This window comes from Brassica napus, chromosome A4 (genome assembly GCF_020379485.1).
Source record: "Brassica napus cultivar Da-Ae chromosome A4, Da-Ae, whole genome shotgun sequence".
Taxonomy (NCBI): Eukaryota; Viridiplantae; Streptophyta; class Magnoliopsida; order Brassicales; family Brassicaceae; genus Brassica; species Brassica napus.
In genome coordinates, this window is record NC_063437.1 from 6278956 (window position 1) to 6297408 (window position 18453).

Sequence of the window (18453 nt, forward strand, 5' to 3'; positions counted from 1 at the left end):
ATTTAACAAATTATAATTTCTTCAAAATCCAAAAAGTTAGCACACATAGGACAATAATTTAAATAAATTATGTACACATGTCAAACAAGAAATAATATAGAATGTATAAATTATTCTATTATTTTTTCAAAAAAAAACTTATCCTGCTTTTTAAAATCGCGGTCAAATTCTAGTTTTCTTTTGACGTCAAACGGCCATTGGTCAAAATCTAGTATTTATTGTAACTATTACATGATCTAGTATATTTATATTTATTATTTAAAATATTATTAATCTCCAATAAATAAAAAAGTATTACATTGCATACAACTTTAGCTTATCCAAAAAACTTATGTAATACAAATTTTAATTGTGCAAATTTTGCCTCCAACATCACATACCCAGTTTCATCAGAGAAACTCAGCATATATAATTGGATGAACAAATCTAGTTTATGAAAAGCTACAAGCAGACCTAAGAAACGTTTTGGCTTAAAGCCCAAAATTTGGACAGAAAACGAACAACACAGACGCCACACTACACAAATAATCCAGTACCATCTAACCCCACAACAGATCTGATCAAAAGACACAATAAAACTATAAACGTGAAGCAAGAACTTCACCAACACTGGAGAAGCATATAAGAAAATCATCGTGAGGATTTCTTTCTCCATTGTGTTCTTCCACGATTGATCTCCTGGCCATTTTCTGACAACCTCAGCATATGCAAGAATTGGCTCTCATTGTGTCCTTGTATGCTTGACGTGGCAGATCCGTTGGTCCCGGTAAGCTTTGAGATCGGGTCGTCAGGGATTTCAGAGGTGGTGAGTGAATCTACAATGTCATCTTGCTGGCATTCTCTTCTGTAATCTAGAGTTATAACTTGAAGCTCATGCGTATCAATGATTTCTTGAGGTATGCTCTGCCATTACCAGGGAACCAAACTCAAATTTAATAGTTAGTTAGCTCATATGTATGATTAAAATGATAGACGTTTTGTAGGCTTTATTAAGGTACTCACCTCAAGCACCCATCCAATGTAGGTGACGTTATTCACGTGCTGGTTCATGTCCAGATCAGCTCGCCGAGGCTTAAGCTCTAGCATAGAATACTGAGCTGGATCTTCTAGTTTTGGGATTTTCTTTAAGCTGCTATTGTTCTCTTCTGGAAACGCTAGTCTACGAGAAATACAGAGAACAACAGGTTGAGATCCACATGCTTAAATATTAACTGTTTAACTAGCAATTATAAGGGAAGCATGATGATTCTTCTTCACCTGGGTTCTCGAGGACAGAAAACCAAGTACTCGTCCCGAACTTCATCTGTAACTCTTTGAAGCCGCCTTGTGTCTTGGTTCATCATCACCCACTTGCTGTAAGACCCATGTAACATTTGTCAAACAAAAACAAGCTCAGGTTCCAGAATATGCATAAGTCTTTATAACTAAATAAGCAACGTATATGGGAGTTACTGTTGTGCGACTAATGTCAGTGATTTGCATTATTATATTGATTGAAGGCAGATAAAAAAATGAATTTATGAATAGTAGTAACAAATCTGTTTTTGGCAAACCTTGTAGCACGCCCAATAACTTCATTTGTAGCAGAGTCCCTTAGAATCCAATCACGTCTCGTTCCAATCCTTCCTTCACTCTGGCACCATGTCTCTATCTCAACAACATCACTCCTGTTAACCAAGTAATAAAAAGCTCTGAGGTTTACAAACTCCGACCTCTAAAGTGTCAACTAGTCAAAGAAGCCTAAGAAAAGAAAATACCAAGCTGGGTACTTGTAGATCTCAATGTGCATTCTTGCAGTGACCCATATGAGATGCAATTTCCTCATGGTGAGTGTTGTGGCAAATCCATCGGTCGAGAATCCACACTTCTGAACATGGTTACATGCCACCTCCTATACATATATATATTTTCATGCTTAACAATTAAAATCAAGACATAACCACCTTGCATACACTAAGGTTTCGAATAGTGACCATCGTCCTACCCGTCCGCCTAACAAAAATCTCTACATATACTATATATCTATACATTTTTATAACTGTTAAAACCGCACCGCAGTTAAACGCTTGCTCAAACGGCAGTCACCATTCAGATCCTAAACTTAGAAAAAAACAACATGTGATTCGAACCTGTAAGAGATTAGCAATTGTCTCGACGGTGGCGGTTTTGTTAATCCCAACCTCATAGCTTCTAACAATGAACTTCTCTTTGTAAGAATAACCATCTTCCATCAATCGACCAGCTCGGAACCGATCCGCCGGGGTACACGAATTAACAGGGCTGATGCTTCCCTGATCGGCGGAGATAACTGCCCGAAGAGGATCTAAAGCCGGCTTCCTTGGCTGAGAAGACGAGACGGCGAGGGTACGGCGATTAACCGGGATGAAAAGGGAGGAATCGGAGAAGAAGGAGAAGGTGTGTAAGTGGTTAGTCACATTACACGAAAGCTTCAACATTTTCGATGCCTTTTTTATGGTTTCTGAGGGTTTTGGTTTATAGAAGAAGAATCAGGGATCTGTGTGTTGTATCTGAAGCTCGATGTTAACGAGGAAGGTGGAGATTCATAAATTACGATATTGCCATTAAAAAGCTGGTTCTTTCGCCAATTGGCAATGACGCATGTGTGGTGAATAAGAAAGCTCTGTTTTCATCTCTCGTGACCTCTTCACCGCTCTATTTATTATGGGTAGTTGACTACAACTTTACTTTTTGTATCCATAAATTTTGAAATGTATTTACTTTTTTTTTTCTTTTGAATAACGAAGTGTATATATACATAATACATGGGAAATGAGCTTCACATTCTTTAACTATTTTTTTCAATGTCACATTCTATCTATTTATATATATAAAGAAGTGTTTACATCTTTCCTATGCTGCCATGTCATTAAGTCATTCATCCTCAGGGTGACACCTGTCCCATTATCAAAACTCATCGTTTCATTAATGTTATGGACTTATCAGAGTTTTTGTTATGGGCTTTGAATAACATTTTATGGGCTGAAACCAAAACAAAAGCTTGCCCCGTAGTAGCCTTCGACTTTTTCAAGGATGACGACTTCTGGCATCTAGGGTTCTTCTTTTTGATCGAGCTCCAATTAGGTCAATCAACAATGGGGGTTTTAGAGTGTTGTGTGAGATGCATCTTCGTGAAAAATCTCTAGATGGAGTTCTGTTCGTGTCGTTCCGTTATGGTAAACATCATGCTCACAACTCCTAAGAACACTAGGAACTTACTTTCCAATAGAATGGGGAACTCACATAGTGCGTTTATGTAGAGAATCTCGCAAGCCTTTATATATATAGATTTTGAGAGGGTGTGTTTGTTACATTGTCCAAATCTAGGAATCATCTTAGACTAATTGATAGAATACTTTTCTATTGGGAAGAGTTGATGATACCCATCTTAGGTCGCTAATTATTTGATCTTTTTCTTTCTGATTGCTCATGTTAAACTATTGCTCCAGCAACTACATAGTTGTGTTCGATTTTCTCGACGGTTCCTCCAACATCGACACTGCAGTTTCCACCGGTTCCATCTTCAGTATCTAAAGCCCCAATGACAAGTGTATCATTGACAAAATCTCCTCTGTAATTAACTACGCTCCCTTTCACCTTCCACATGGCCACTCCTAAAAGATACACAATGTACATAATATTTGTTGATGTTTGGCTATGTGTTGCTTGCAGCTTGGGTCAGAAGAACAATGGTGTATAGTTAATGTGTGTCATCTTTGTTCTTAAGCTAGGCAAAGGTGTCTTCACCTTCACCTTGGACCCAATGTACAGTAAGTACGTCATCACGCAAGAGAACATTGAGATCCCCAAGGCCGGAAAATATACTCTTTCAAGGAAGGGAACTACCAGCTGTGGGACGAGAATTTGAAGTAGTACATTGGTGATCTCAAGGACCCAGGTCCAAGTGGGAAACCTTACTCGGCAAGGTACATTAGAACTTTGGTCGGAGACATTTCATAGGACTTTGTTATACGGTGTGATTTACGTGTACCCACGTGACACCAAGAGCAAAAATAGAAAGGTTAGGCTTATGTATGAGTATGCACTCATGAGTTTCATTGATGAGCAAGCTGGAGGAAAATGATCATGTGGTCACAAGAGAGTACAAATATCCAACTAAATTAAGGTAACTCGAAAGACATATCATGTTTAGTTTATTACAGTAGCTTATATCCAAGGTTTGGTGTCATCAGACAAATTTTCTTTGGGATACCTTACAGAAGCTTACGCTTAACATTGGAAGCAAAGAAGAAATGGGGAAGCTGGATGATGTATTTGAAAGATTCATTAGTTTTAGTTTTGTTGATTCCAAGATTCCTTTCTAATAACATTATATAAAGATGTGTATCTAAGTAGAATTGAAATGCTTCAAAATTGTAGCTGATGTTTCCTCTGCAGTTGACATAATGTCATAATTTCAGTGAATGAGTTTAATGAATCCAGCGAGCATCTTGCTACTGGGGACTGTTGTTCTTTTTCAAAGAAATTCCAGAAATGTATACCCTCGCTATTTCTCATCATTTGTTTGGTAAAATGCAAGATGAAATTGTTTACATAATATTTTTAATATTATATATATAATTAATTTGAAGTTAAATAAGAATATTAATATATGAAAATAAAACTACTAAGGTCATGTGGTAATATACAGTAAATTGTTAATATATGTGAAAAATCATTTGCACAAGAAACAATATCCATATATATATATATGAAAATCTATTATATTTAATAAAAACAGTGTTAAATCATATTTTAAAATGAACCAATGTCGTTTGTTTTGAAAATCATAACTTCAAACAACATGATATACTTGGATTTAAAATATAACAACATATACAAAATTTTAAAACAAACATGTATTTTTAATTAGTAAAACTAAACTTTTTAAACTAAAAAAATGTTAAACAAAATATGATGGAACCACGTGACGAATAAGAAAAACCCTTTTAAATTCTTAAAATATGTTAGTCCAACACTTTTTCTCCAATTCAAACTATTTTTCCAAATTAAATTCACCAGTATTGTATACTATAAATCATCTCCGGAAGCATACAAAATAACTCATATCACAGAGTCAGCCATGTTTGGTTCGAACCTGGAAACGAAAGTGAAAAAAAGTGAAACATGATCAGACATAATTAAATAGCTTATCTTGGTTGTCTTACATTGTTTTGTTCTAAGAAAAAAAAAACCTCAGTTACATATTCTGATTTAGTGCATTATTGTTTGACAACTGCAATATAAATAAAAACCGCAACACAAAGTCTGTTATACTCTGGTGATAGCTTTTTTAATCAGCAACAAATTTTGAGATGCAAATTGGATTATAATCATTGTTCAAAATTGATTATATATTATATAAATGGTGCATTTACAACAAAATAGACTTTGGATGAAGTGGAACAAAATTTTGAAAAGACAAATTAGTAAAAATACGATAAATAATATTTAGATAATGAGTCCGATTAGTTGGATTGTAAATGCAGAAATTTTGTTGCAAGATCTCAGTCTGTAATTTTTAATAACATAGTTGTAAGTTATTTGATCTTGAATATAATACAATTTTTAAAGAGCTGATTTAGAGACTAATTGGAAACAAACGTTATAAAATTTTAAGTGAAATGAAACATTTTTACAATTCAACCAATTAAATACCATAACTAAGATTTAATTAATTTTTGTTCATTCTGCTCTTCACCTTATATATAGTTTCCTATGACCAAAAAGAAGTTGGATACTAAAATTCTTGAATTGCCTAAGACAAAAGCAATGAATGATTTAAAATTATTTTCTAAATGTCTATAGCTACTTATATTTTTATAATAGATTCTAAAATTTATATATTAAAAATAAACATACTAAATATATAATTAAATTTTAAACAGAAAATCCGGGCGTAGCCCGGGCCGACCCTAGTCTTTAATACAAATAGTATTTATGGATATATTTCAACTAATTGTTAACAGTGTAAAATGATCTTACAAACGTGTAATAAATGAGTTACTATACAAAGTTTGTATTAAGAAATGGTATTGGATAATTTTATTTTTAGTCAAAAAAGAAAAGAAACGGTATTGAAAATGTAAAATATAATTATACAAAATTTTACACTCAAATATTTTGACTGCAACTTTTTTTATTCATACATTTTGAAATGTATATACACCGTAGCAAAAAAAAAATGTATATACATAATACATGGGAAATGATCTTAAAATACTTTAATATTGTGTGCACAAATTTATTCTTTAACTAATTATATATATTAAACTATTCAACCAAACCATATCAATAAACGCAACAGAAAATTAACATTTTACCGGCTAAATATTATAATCATATTTTGCGCAATTAACGAATAATTTGAAATTAATTTGTGTATACAATATTTGAGTATTAACTATGCAATTAAAAATACTTAAACGAGTAATTTTTCATTGGTGATTCATATGAGCTTAAGTTATTAACACCAATCTTTAAAAAATATATATCCAAGTTACTAAGTTTTGTCATATATAAAATAATATGATACGAATACATATGCATTGTGTTGTTGATGCCACAATAAACGATTGCATAAACCATAGATCCAAAACCATCTATAAATGATCTGACAAACACAAAATAAATGAGTAACATACAAAGTTTGTATTGAAAAATACTAAACATGAAAATATATCATTATATAAATTTTCATACTTCACACTATTTATTTGTTTCCAAGAAAAAAAAAACAAGAAAGCTCTGTTTTGATTTCTCACGTGACCTCATCACCGCTCTATATGTTTAGTATTTATGTCTGAAATTACTGTAGTGGTGACTGGTGAGTCGGGTGGTCCAGACCTAACGAGTGAAACAAAATTGGAGATTAGTCGCAGATTAATTAAGGATAAGTTTAAGTATTTTCTATCTTTTGTGAATATATTTTTCTATTTTTTTTGTTCAAAGTGAATTATATTTATACATAATAAGCGATTTACACAATGATTCGATGGAAATATTAGTAGGTTTATAACTATCGTATCTGTTTTCGGGTAGTCTGATTAACTTCGGGTAGTCTGGTTTCACTCCATTATTGGGGGCATGGGATAAATTAACTTCGGATAGTCTGATTCCTGGCATGGGTTTATATTTCTAGAGTTTAAAATGTAATTTTAACTCTTGCTACATTTAAATTAAGGGGTTATTTGTTAAATAGATAAACAAAAAAGAGAATTTAGTTTTGTAGAGAGAGGGTAGAGAGAGATAGGAAGAGAAAAGACGAAAAAATACTATTGTATCTGTTTTACGAGGCATAAGAGCATTTTTTCAAAACACTCTATAGCTTCAAAAAATAAAATTCTTTGCTTTCTGGTAAAAAAATTCAAAACTTCAAATTTTGAAGGTTCATATATTGGTTTAACCTCAAAAGTATAAATTCAATAGATCAATAAGAATCACTTTTATTAGCTTAAGAAATTCTCTTAAAACTTAAGTTTTCGCAAGTTCTCTCAAACTCATAAGTTATGTCACAAGCTCCCTATAGATCTATATATTTCCTGAACACATTAGTTAAACCTAATTTATCCTAATTACAACTCAACTAGGATAAGTATAACTTGAGCTCCAAGTTAACTCTCAAGTTTATTACTTCCAATATTCTTCCATTTAAACTTGAAGTTAACTTAGGTTGAGAAAAAAAAAAACTTGAAGTTAACTTCTTCTAAATCTTGAACTCCAATAAGTTTCGTCATCTCTTTAAATTTGATTTTTCTTAATGCTTTAGTTAAGATATCCGCCTTTTGCTCATTGTCTGGTACATGTTGTACGTCGACTTGATCATTTTCTACACATTCTCTGATGAAGTGATACCGCTTATGTATATGCTTGCTTCTTCCATGAAAAATCAGGTTTTTGGTAAGGGCGATTGCAGACTTGTTGTCGATCTTGATCATCACTTTTCCACATGGTTTTCCCGTGACTTCTTCAACTAACTCTTGCAACCATATAGCTTGTTTAGCAGTCTCAGTAGCAGCCATGAATTTAGCTTCACATGAAAATAAAGCCACTTTTTTATGTTTCTGCGAACACCAACTGATTGGACATGCGTTAAGATAAGCGGTATCACTTCATGACCTCTGGTGGTTTGTCCATCATCTTCATCTATGTTGTGAAAGCTGTCGCTGTACCCTACAAGTTTCGACTTTACCATCCATTTGAAGAACAGTCCGTAGCGATGCGTCACTTTTAGATATCTCAATATCTGCTTCAAGGCTGCTGTGTGTGATGTCTTCGGCTTGTGCATATAACGGCTTAATATCCTTACACTGAAGGAAAGATCAGGCCGCGTGTGCAACAAATACCTAAGACACCCGATCATTTGCCGATAGCTTTTCTCATCTACGACTTGTTCATCTTCTGCTTTTGATAAATTCAGTCCAAACTCCATAGGTGCTTGTACGACATTGCAATCCTTCATGCCGGTTTCAGCTAAAATTTTCTCAGCATACTGTTCTTGTTTGAGCGTAGTACCTTCTTCGCATTGATGTACCTTAATCCCTAAATAATATGTCAGACTTCCGAGATCAGTCATCTCAAACTTCTGCGCCATACTCGCCTTGAATTCTCGTATAATGTCTAAACTTGAACCTATGATGCGAAGATCGTCTAGTATACAGCCACTAGAATCGTATGTCCTTCTTCATACTTTTGATATAGTGACGGCTCCTTATGACATCGATGAAACTTGAGTGCTTGAAGAACGTTGTTTAGCTTCTCGTTCAACGTTCCCGGAGCTTGTTTTAAACCATACAAAGCTTTGTGTAATTTATACACTTTGTTTCCATTTCTTTTTATACCTCAAATCCTTCAGGTTGTGTCACATATACAGTCTCCTTTAGATCACTGTGAAGGAATGATGTTTTGACGGGTGATGCACTTTCCAGCCATTAGATGCAGCCAAAGTGATGATAAATCTCACTGTTTCTATCCTTGCTATATTGCTATAGGTGCGAAGACTTCTTGAAAGTCTATGCCAAAAGAAAATTAATTATCTAAAGAGAGAGTAGAGAGATATAATTAAAGAAAAAAAAGGGAAAAAGAAATGAGATTTGGTTATTTACTTAATTTATTTTTTTTTTTGTTATAGGGTGCAATTTTCCTTTAAGTATGGTAAAATTTTTTGAAAAAACAAGAAAAAAATGGTTAATACTTTGATTTTATTTTTTAATGTCAAAAACTACCTTTATAAAATGATGTTTTAGTTATTAAATTTATTTATGATAATGGCCAAAATATTATCACATAACTGTTGACTATAGCGACCCTAAATTCAAGAACCACAAGCCAGCAAAAGCAATCCGAGAAGTTAACACTTTGTAGGCCAACAAACAACTACTCTTATAGTGTAACGAATAAGAAACAAAAATGTGAAGGTTCCTCATCTAGAAAAACCGGAATTACGTCGACGAAATAAACAAACCCAGTTTTTAAACTGATTTTATCGGATGTCAAGATTCTTCTTTGTTCAATCTTGGGAAGAGTTTCTGTTCCTCAGCTTTCTTTTTAGCAAGGGCTTCTTCGTCGAGAATTTGTATAGGAAACCACACAGGTAACGTGATTGAATCCATGTTGCGCACCCTCTCTAAAAAAGGTTTTGATCTAAGGCTAGCATAATCAAATGCTGTGCCAAACGTAGCAAAAGCTATAGAGTATCGAAATGCACCACGAGGTCCTCCTGCAAACACCGTGAATATTTCCTATAATGTTAGTTTCAAGGTCACCAAAATGTGTACAAATATCCATTCAGCAAACATAAAATGAGGTAATATATTAAGCACAGGAATTAAGTAACGAAATTGAAGTAAAAAAGAAGCACATCTTATAGAAATTAAAGACAATCAATTCTTCAGACAGATAACGAACCTTGAAGTCGTCCTAATAAAGCACCACTGAAAAGACCACCGATGGCCGAATTCATTAAATCATCGTCTTGTGATTTTCTAGTTACTTTAACCAATTCACGAACCCCTGCGAAAAGGAAAAGATCACTTCTTATTGAAACCAATGGAAAAAAAAAAATAAAGAGTCTCATTGTCAAAGCAGAGAGGTTATTAGTTACCGCAATAGCAAGCAGCAACGATGGCAGAATTAGTAGCATATGTAGCTGGTATATTGGGATGAGCTTTCCTACGTTTTGACAGTAAACCAACTCCGCCCCCTATTGCTCCTGCATTGGATAAATACAAAATCTCAGATCACTCTAATCTCTAAGCAACGCAGAGCTTAGGTCCTCTGAATCCTTAAAAGCATAGCATAAAGCTGACCCTCAAAAGATAGCATAAAACTAAAAGTGGTGATGCTAAAACTAAAAGTCAAATGTTACTGTAGTATAAGCCCTTAGAAGATAAGTATAAAGCTGAGATCTTTATCAATACACTACATGTTGCCAAGAGAATAATCTTAGCAAAATCACAAGTCCAACTATCACAATTCTCAGAAAGTTTCTGCAGTACCAATATATGATTCAATGTATCATTTCATTCTATATGATTCCCAAAAATCAAAAATTCAAAAACAAAACACATAAGTCTAAAACCCTATACAGAAAAGCTTATATACATCCATTAAAAGAGAAATCTCAAAAACACAGTTAAGAGTTGCAATCAATCAATCAATCAATACCAATGCCTAGAAGGTACGATTCTTTGCTTCTAGGAATGAATCTCATGCGGCCATCAGTAGCGACAAATAGGATAAAAACTTTTATTCTCTAAAGATCCGAATCAAGAGTGGAAAGGTCGAAACCTGCGAGAAGAGTGGGGATCAATAAACGCTCCGATAACGAAGGCGGCTGCTCGATCGTTGACGTCGGAAGCTGAATCGCCTCTTCTGAGAGTTTCGGATCCTCCGACTCCATTTCGGAACACTCCAACTTGTGTTGCTAAATGGTGTGACTCGGCTTGGTTGACCCCCGCGAACAAATAGCACTAATGGCAACTTAGTAATTTAATCACCTCTAAGACTAACGCATATTTCGTATGATCATACAATTGAGCTAACATAAAGTTTCATATAATGTAGACATCATTCCCATGATTACAATTTTACCATTAGTTTTTTTTTTCTTTTTGAAACTTTGATATTTTACCATTAGTTTGATAATACAAATACAGTCCTAACCGAATCTTATGATTCATCGAAGCCTTACGTCTCTGGCTTCATTGCACATATCATATGCAATGCACCCTTTAAACATTCACTAGTTCTCGACCCGTACAACAGCGCGAGTTTTTATTTTCATTAATTTTTATATAAACATTTTGTTTTAAATTCTAAATTGGTATATATTATAATATATATATATGTCATCAATTTTTAAAACATAATAAGTTTACGGTATATTTTTTTCATAAAATAGATTGTTTCAAATTTTCACATGTATTTGTATCTTCTTTTATATATACATTTTCGGATTATAATTTCATTATTAAAATTGTAACTATATATATAAAGATTAGTAAAATAGTGTTTTATTGTCATATTCAAAAATATTGTAACATTTCACAAATTTAGAAAGTTTTTAAAAATTAAACTTTTCGCTTCATAGATTTATATTATCGAGTAAATAATTAAACATTTAGTTTTTGTTTAATTTTAAAAATAAACTATATAGTTTAAATTTTGTTTTCATTGGTTTAAGGTAGTAAAGATTAATCATTGTTAGATAATATGATTTTTGTTATTTAAAAAAAATCTTTATAATTTTAAAAGTTAACATCGACAAATATTTAAATAATTAACATATGGAGGTATAATATTACAACATTAAATTATATCTATTTAATTTATACTATCTATAAATCCAATGGATCATCAGTTGTTTAAATATAATTATTGATAGCTCAATAAAAAATTTTGGTAGGCCCAAAATTTAAATGATAGATTAAAAATTAAATGTAACATGATTTTATAGGAATATATCCATTAAGTCCATTTTAAAAAAAGTCACACATGAATCAAAGTTGTGACTTCTGTTTTAATATATAAGATTGTTCCATAAATATTTTGGATTATGCACTAAACAATATACATATTAGCACAGTTATATGGAAACGTTAATACGTGACCTTATACTATTAAGTCCCATTCGACTTTGTACGTATCCAATAAATATCAAACTATATTAAATTATAAAACAAAAACTTGAAAAATCTATATAGTAATTGATATTCCTTAAATCTAGCATCAAAATCCGATATGATCAAAGAGTAACTAATACAAGATGTTGATCAAAGTTGTCTTCGATCGATGCTGGGTGAGTTGTGTCTATCGTCGGTCGAGTCTAGATGTCGATTGGCATCGGGCTCTTTGTGTCGATCGATGTCCGATTTCTTGATGCGTAAGGGTTTGGGTGGATAAGGGTGTTTAGCTGCGAACTCCTTGTGAGTCAGAATTTTTCCGGTTGCGCATGATGCAACTTCCTCTATTGATCAATGTGGAGAAACTGATGTCGATCGATGTTCGTCCTTCTCCGTTGGTCGATGTTCGTGACTTGGTATCATTCGACACCAATGTAAACCGCCGAAACTCATGGAGCTTTCGACTTGAAAGTCTCCTTCCTGAAGCTTCTCCTCCTTAACCACTTGACAGAATCATCATCTATGATGGCATTCACGTGGTACTTCAGCGAGTCATCCCCTTTATCCTTCATGAAGGCCTCCTGTCTTTTAATAGTGTATCCTATCTAAACCACTTGTATTTCCAACTTCCTCACATGTGTGTTCAAAGACTCAAAATTTGAGTTCAACTCTGTGTAGACAACATCAATCTTTCTATTGAAGTTCACCGTTAACTTCTGCTGACCTTCAAGAACTTGATTAAGCATGGACTTTATCTTGCTCTCTCGAGTCTGCGGTGGTTGATTCTGATAGTAAGAACTTCCATAAGGGTTGTTGCTGTTGTTGTAGTTGTTGTTGTAGAGTTTCTGGTACTATGAATTCTGGTTGTATCTACTCTTCTGACCATTGCCATAGGAGTTTCTGTATCCACTCTGATTTTCAGACCTCTGATTTTGAAGGCCTGAACCACTAACAAAGGTCACATCCTCCTCTTCGTCCATGTCACTGTCGACATCTACAGCCTCTACATCCTGTGCAAAGCTAACTTGTTTCTTGAAAAGCTTGTGAACATTATCCAGCTTAGCTTTAACATCTTCCAACTGCTCCTTCCCTCGGGCAGGGACTGATTTTCTTCTTCCGAAATCACTGTTCTTGGTGTTATTGCTGGATGCCAAGTTCTCAATAAGCCACACAGCCTCTCTGGATTTCTAGTGTTGAAATTTCCATCACTAGCTGAGTCTAGAACCATCTGATATGCCAGCGCGATGCCTCTAAAGAAAGTGTTGAGCAGCTGCACTTCATTGAATCCATGGTGTTGACTCACTACAAAAAAAAGTGGTATTGATAGCACATTATGATAACGTTGTTTTACGAACTGCTATTAAAAATCACAAAAATTCAAATTTATATTAATAGCAGTTTATTAATGCTGTTGTGTAAAATCAGTAAGCGGGAACAGAAAATCACTAATACTGCCAATATTTAGGTGACAATTAGCCACGCACCAAGACATAATTTATTTTTATTTTTCAATAGCACATTATGATAGCATTGTTTTTAAAACTGTTATGAAAAATCAATTTCTAATCTTTGAAATCTTAACCCTAAACATGTTTTAAACCCTAAACTCTAAATGTAAACATTAGAACTCTATTTTTTTCATATCATAACCTGAAATTATAAACTTAAACTCAAAGCTATTCCTTTTAATTTTGCTCTTTAAATTCCAAAACACAAACCTTAAATCTTTATTCAAACTCTATACCCTAAAATCCATACATAAACTCTATATATAAACCTTATACTCCATATTATAAATATAAACACTAACATATTATATTCAACACCCCATACTGTTCGTATTTTAGTTCCAAATCTTAAAAAAATTCAAAATTTACTTATTTTCAAATTTTTAATCTCAAAATTTTAAAACCAACCCTTAACATCACACTTCAAGCCCTAAAACTTACATCCAAATATAATCTAAATAATAATCTAATATTTTCAAACTTAAACATCAAACCTTAATATAAACTTTTAGTTTATTATTAAAAAAAAAAACTCAAATCTTATCCTAACTCCAAACCCCCATATATTTAAATTCATAAATTAAACTTCAAATCTAATATTCTCTACATAAATCTAAAAATCTTAAAAATTGCTCTACACTCAAAATTTTAAAATAATACAATTCTTAAACCCAACCTCAAATTATTATACTCAAAACACTCTTAATATAAATATCTAATCTATTAAAACAGGAGTACAAATAAATATTAACCCTGAGTTTTTCTCAATAATTACAATCCTATGTCATTGATCAAAACACAGTAGTTTTATACTTTCTCTAAACCATTATTTCCCTAACAATTACACCGTAAAGTCACTGAATATATTTTTGGGCTTACTATACCTTTGGCCCAATTTACAATCACTATTTATATTCTGTTTGTTAAACACCATCTAATCTATTAAAACAGGAGTACAAATAAATATTAACCGTGAGTTTTTCTCAATAATTACAATCCTATGTCATTGATCAAAACACAGTAGTTTTATACTTTCTCTAAACCATTATTTCCCTAACAATTACACCGTAAAGTCACTGAATATATTTTTGGGCTTACTATACCTTTGGCCCAATTTACAATCACTATTTATATTCTGTTTGTTAAACACCAAACCGTGAAAACCTATGACCACTTATATTATGTCACAATCACTATCCTCACCTCGAAACTTTCTTAAGCATGATATAATCAAATATTATTATGTAGAAGAAGGTCGGATATCAGTCAAATTAAAATGTTGTATATCATTTTCATTATGCAGACCAACATTGTGTATATTAATCTAATCAATGTATGGTTTAGCGATTAAAAGAGTTAAACCGATTTATGGTTACATTAGTATTATTAAAAATTAGATTAGATTTTATCTGAGTACAAAATCGAAACTAATTATGTTTTTTTTTTCTTTCGAAAAATAAATAACATTCCAAAAACAATTCCTATATCCACACAATGACAATTAACTGCATAAAATCTAAACTAAATATTCATTTTTCGAAAAATAAACAACATCAAAACTTTCTATCCTATTTTTACGCAGTCACCATATCGAAAAAAAGATATCAATTAACTAACACAATCATCAGTTTCTGTTTTAAAAACTTGCACAACAAGTATTCTCTAGAATTTAAGACGTATATTTAGTAATTTTAAAAAATATATATATATATATATATATATTAATTTTATAACTACCATAATCATGTGTTACTTTTTTCCTATTTAATCTACCCTTGACAAAACTAAGTATATATATCTCATCTATCCTTCGTCAAAAAAATATCAAAGCAAACAAAAAACAGAAACATGTCTAAGCTGACGACTTTTGCTCCTCTCACAAAACTAAGACCTTTCGAAAACAATTGGCGTATTCAAGTGGAATGTTTACATTTATGGAAGCAAAACCCACCTTCTGGAAGTGATTCCTTCGAGATGATTTTAGCAGATGAATAGGTATCTTTTTGTTTATAGCTTTTTCAATTCATTATATTACATATTTTTATTTAAATCTAATATGACCATGTGTGTTTTTAGGGTAACAAGATCCATTGTTGTTGGTCTATCTTTCTCTACAACAGAGTAGTTGGTCTATATTACTAATACTTCATGCATGAAAAGTAATAAAGATTTCAAATATCCTATATGCTTTGAACAATAATATTTATAAATCTACCATTTAAACAGAACTGAAACAGTCAATATCCTATATGCTCAGAATAATAATATTTACAAACCTAGCACTTAAATAGAGCTGCGACAATCAAGTCAATCCGACTTCTCTAATGAAAAATCGCTATTAGCTTCTCATTTATTAAGACCTTCTACAATCAATCCATTTTGTTACTCATTCCATCATGTCCTGGCTAAATAAAATTGTATTAAAATCATTCTGCTAAAGAAACCAAAGGAAAGTTTTTACCACACTTTTACCGATCAAGGGCTTGCAAGGGGGTTTTCCTTGTTTTTTTCTAAACTGAAGCCGGGCTCTGTCTATCCGATTGAAATGTCTTGGTATTCCATACCTTAGCGAGTCTCTGAAAAATAAAAAATAAAAAATAAAAAATAAAAAATAAAAAATAAAAAATAAAAAATAAAAGATGTAGATTAGAAGATACTAATCTTAAAAACTCAAATAAACCTCAATCAAGAAACTCTAACCTTTATGCCAAACGCTGAAATTAATAATAGATATATCGTTTACAGTTATTAGACTGAAGACATTAACTTATTCTCATTTTTTAGAAAGCAAGCGCAAAGCTTCCGTCGGCTGCAGAGAAACATATAAGAATATAGAACTTTCATGGCATTAGAAAAGTGTGGAAATAGTTTTTATTTTTTTTTCCCGGAAAAAATATGGGCGTGGATCATTGACTAAAGTTCATTACACTTTTCTTTCATAATTTTATGGCCCAATTTATTAACATAAATTAGGTTTCTAAATAATACTTTTTTTAAAAAAAAATTTACATTAAATCTCTTCTTATGATTGATCAGATTCGCACGCGTATGATGTCATGGTCAAGTCGATCTCTTTCTTATGCGGGACGTTTGCAGCTTGTTCGAACAGTCATTGGAAGTATAACAAACTTCTGGTGCTCTGTGTTTCGGCTTCCACAGAGCTGTCTAAATACCATTGAAGGGATGTGTGCCGCTTTTCTTTGGTCAGGGTCGCCACACACGCACACGAAGGCAAAGGTCGCTTGGGAGGATGTCTGTAGACCTAAGGAGGAAGGAGGTTTAGGTATTCGACGTCTTAGAGACACTTCAAGAGTGTTCGCGCTTAGCTTGATCTGGAGATTACTCACGAACTCCGGTTCTCCGTGGGTAGCTTGGACGAAGGCTTATCTGCTGCGTACTCACAGCTTCTGGGACGTTAACGATAAGTATGCAGGATCTTGGATATGGCGTAAACTGTTGAAGCTTAGGGACCAAGCTGCATCTTTTCTCAGGTCCGAGATAGGGAATGGTAAAGCCACCTTATTCTGGCTTGATAATTGGCTTCAGGTTGGCAGACTTATCAACATCACGGGTGCTTCAGGAACACAGGTCTTGGGTATCTCCCGCTACGCGACGGTCTCAGAAGTGGCCTCTGGGGGACAATGGAACATTCGTCGGTGTCGTGGCTATCACCTACGGGCGATGATAGCCTGCATCAACTCTGTTCCAGCTCCGGCGGAGGACGCGGCTGATGATCGTCGACTATGGCGCCATGGAGATGAGGATTACAAACCAACCTTCTCGAGCAAAGCAACTTGGGAACAGCTTCGGGTCCCAAACCCAAGCCTCCCTTGGTGCAAAGCTGTTTGGTTTCCGCAGAGCATTCCACGGTTTGCTTTTATCACATGGTTGGCTTTTCAGGATAGACTGTCGACGGGAGCGAGAAGCAGAGCTTGGGGTTGCGTGCAACCGTGTCTCCTCTGTGGGGAACCGGACGAAACTCGTGACCACCTGTTCTTCGCATGCCCTTACTCATTTACAGTATGGATCGATCTAGTAGGGTTCCTCTTGGGTTCTCGTGTGAATCCTGATTGGAATATCACCGTCGCATCTCTTCTATCTCCTCGCAGGAGGGAGATTGATACATGTCTTCTGAAGCTTGCTTTCCAAGCTAGCATCCATAGTATTTGGCGTGAGAGGAACAGCAGGCGCCATCAAGGTAATCCCCTCAGTGCAGATCAAATGGTTCGGTACATTGACAAGACAATTAGGAACAGGATATCCTCACTGCGAAAGCGGAAGCCAAACTTCTATGGTGACATGATGCAGCGTTGGCTCAGTCGGGCTTCTTCGCCGCCACCATAATCTATTATCCTCCCATTATATGACTTGTGTTTCTTTAACTGAAAGCATAAACCTTAGTGGTCAGTAATTTTTTTTTTTGTTGTTAATCAATTTAAAATTTCAACCAAAAAAAAAATGTTTTTTTTTGAATCTTGGCTTCATTATTATTATTTTTTGTCTACATACCATTTTTGTTTTTAAAAATCTCAAAAGAAAATTCAACTTCAAAACTAAATATTTATAATATGATTTAAAAAAACCCACGAGTATACCTATACCTCTAATACTTTATTGTTTATTTTACAAAATAAACTAAATAAAAAACATAATAAAAGATAGCACAATCTCATAGTTTATAAATGAAAGCTAATCACATTGAACAAAGACACACCAATGTTAAACCTGAATAGCATATGAATCTATAACGTAATAGGTATAAACACTTACATTTATCTCATTTTCATAAATTAAAAACATATGAT

At 33.4% G+C, this 18453-nt stretch overlaps 3 protein-coding genes across 3 annotated transcripts; all 3 read right to left on the bottom strand.

Moving 5' to 3' along the window:
• Positions 1 to 254: 254 nt before the first annotated feature.
• On the bottom strand, positions 255 to 2619 carry LOC106445854 (oleoyl-acyl carrier protein thioesterase 2, chloroplastic-like). Its single transcript, NM_001315669.1, is given in 6 exon segments — positions 255 to 903; positions 1003 to 1159; positions 1258 to 1353; positions 1554 to 1667; positions 1758 to 1891; positions 2130 to 2619. Coding segments are annotated over 6 exon segments (1101 nt in total). The 5' UTR covers positions 2457 to 2619; the 3' UTR covers positions 255 to 630.
• Positions 2620 to 7990: 5371 nt separating this feature from the next.
• LOC106448183 (uncharacterized mitochondrial protein AtMg00810-like) lies at positions 7991 to 8611 on the bottom strand. Its single transcript, XM_013890108.1, has one exon. The coding sequence runs from the start codon at positions 8609 to 8611 to the stop codon at positions 7991 to 7993; it is 621 nt and encodes a 206-aa protein (XP_013745562.1).
• A 646-nt stretch (positions 8612 to 9257) lies between these two features.
• Positions 9258 to 11043, bottom strand: BNAA04G07130D. The gene is made up of 4 exons (XM_013891213.3): positions 10807 to 11043; positions 10121 to 10228; positions 9925 to 10029; positions 9258 to 9736 (listed from the first exon to the last, which is right to left on the bottom strand). Exons 1-4 carry the CDS (start codon positions 10916 to 10918, stop codon positions 9510 to 9512), a joined length of 552 nt encoding a protein of 183 aa, XP_013746667.1. The 5' UTR covers positions 10919 to 11043; the 3' UTR covers positions 9258 to 9509.
• Positions 11044 to 18453: the final 7410 nt, after the last annotated feature.

What these genes read in the sequence shown, in the direction of transcription:
- LOC106448183 (XM_013890108.1), bottom strand. Translation starts at nt 8,611, where the DNA reads ATGGCGCAGAAGTTTGAGATGACTGATCTCGGAAGTCTGACATATTAT.
- BNAA04G07130D (XM_013891213.3), bottom strand. Translation starts at nt 10,918, where the DNA reads ATGGAGTCGGAGGATCCGAAACTCTCAGAAGAGGCGATTCAGCTTCCG. An exon ending in CGTTGCTGCTTGCTATTGCG is followed by an intron (nt 10,030 to 10,120) that starts GTAACTAATAAC and finishes TCCTTTTCGCAG; the next exon opens with GGGTTCGTGAATTGGTTAAA. An exon ending in TTTATTAGGACGACTTCAAG is followed by an intron (nt 9,737 to 9,924) that starts GTTCGTTATCTG and finishes CGGTGTTTGCAG; the next exon opens with GAGGACCTCGTGGTGCATTT.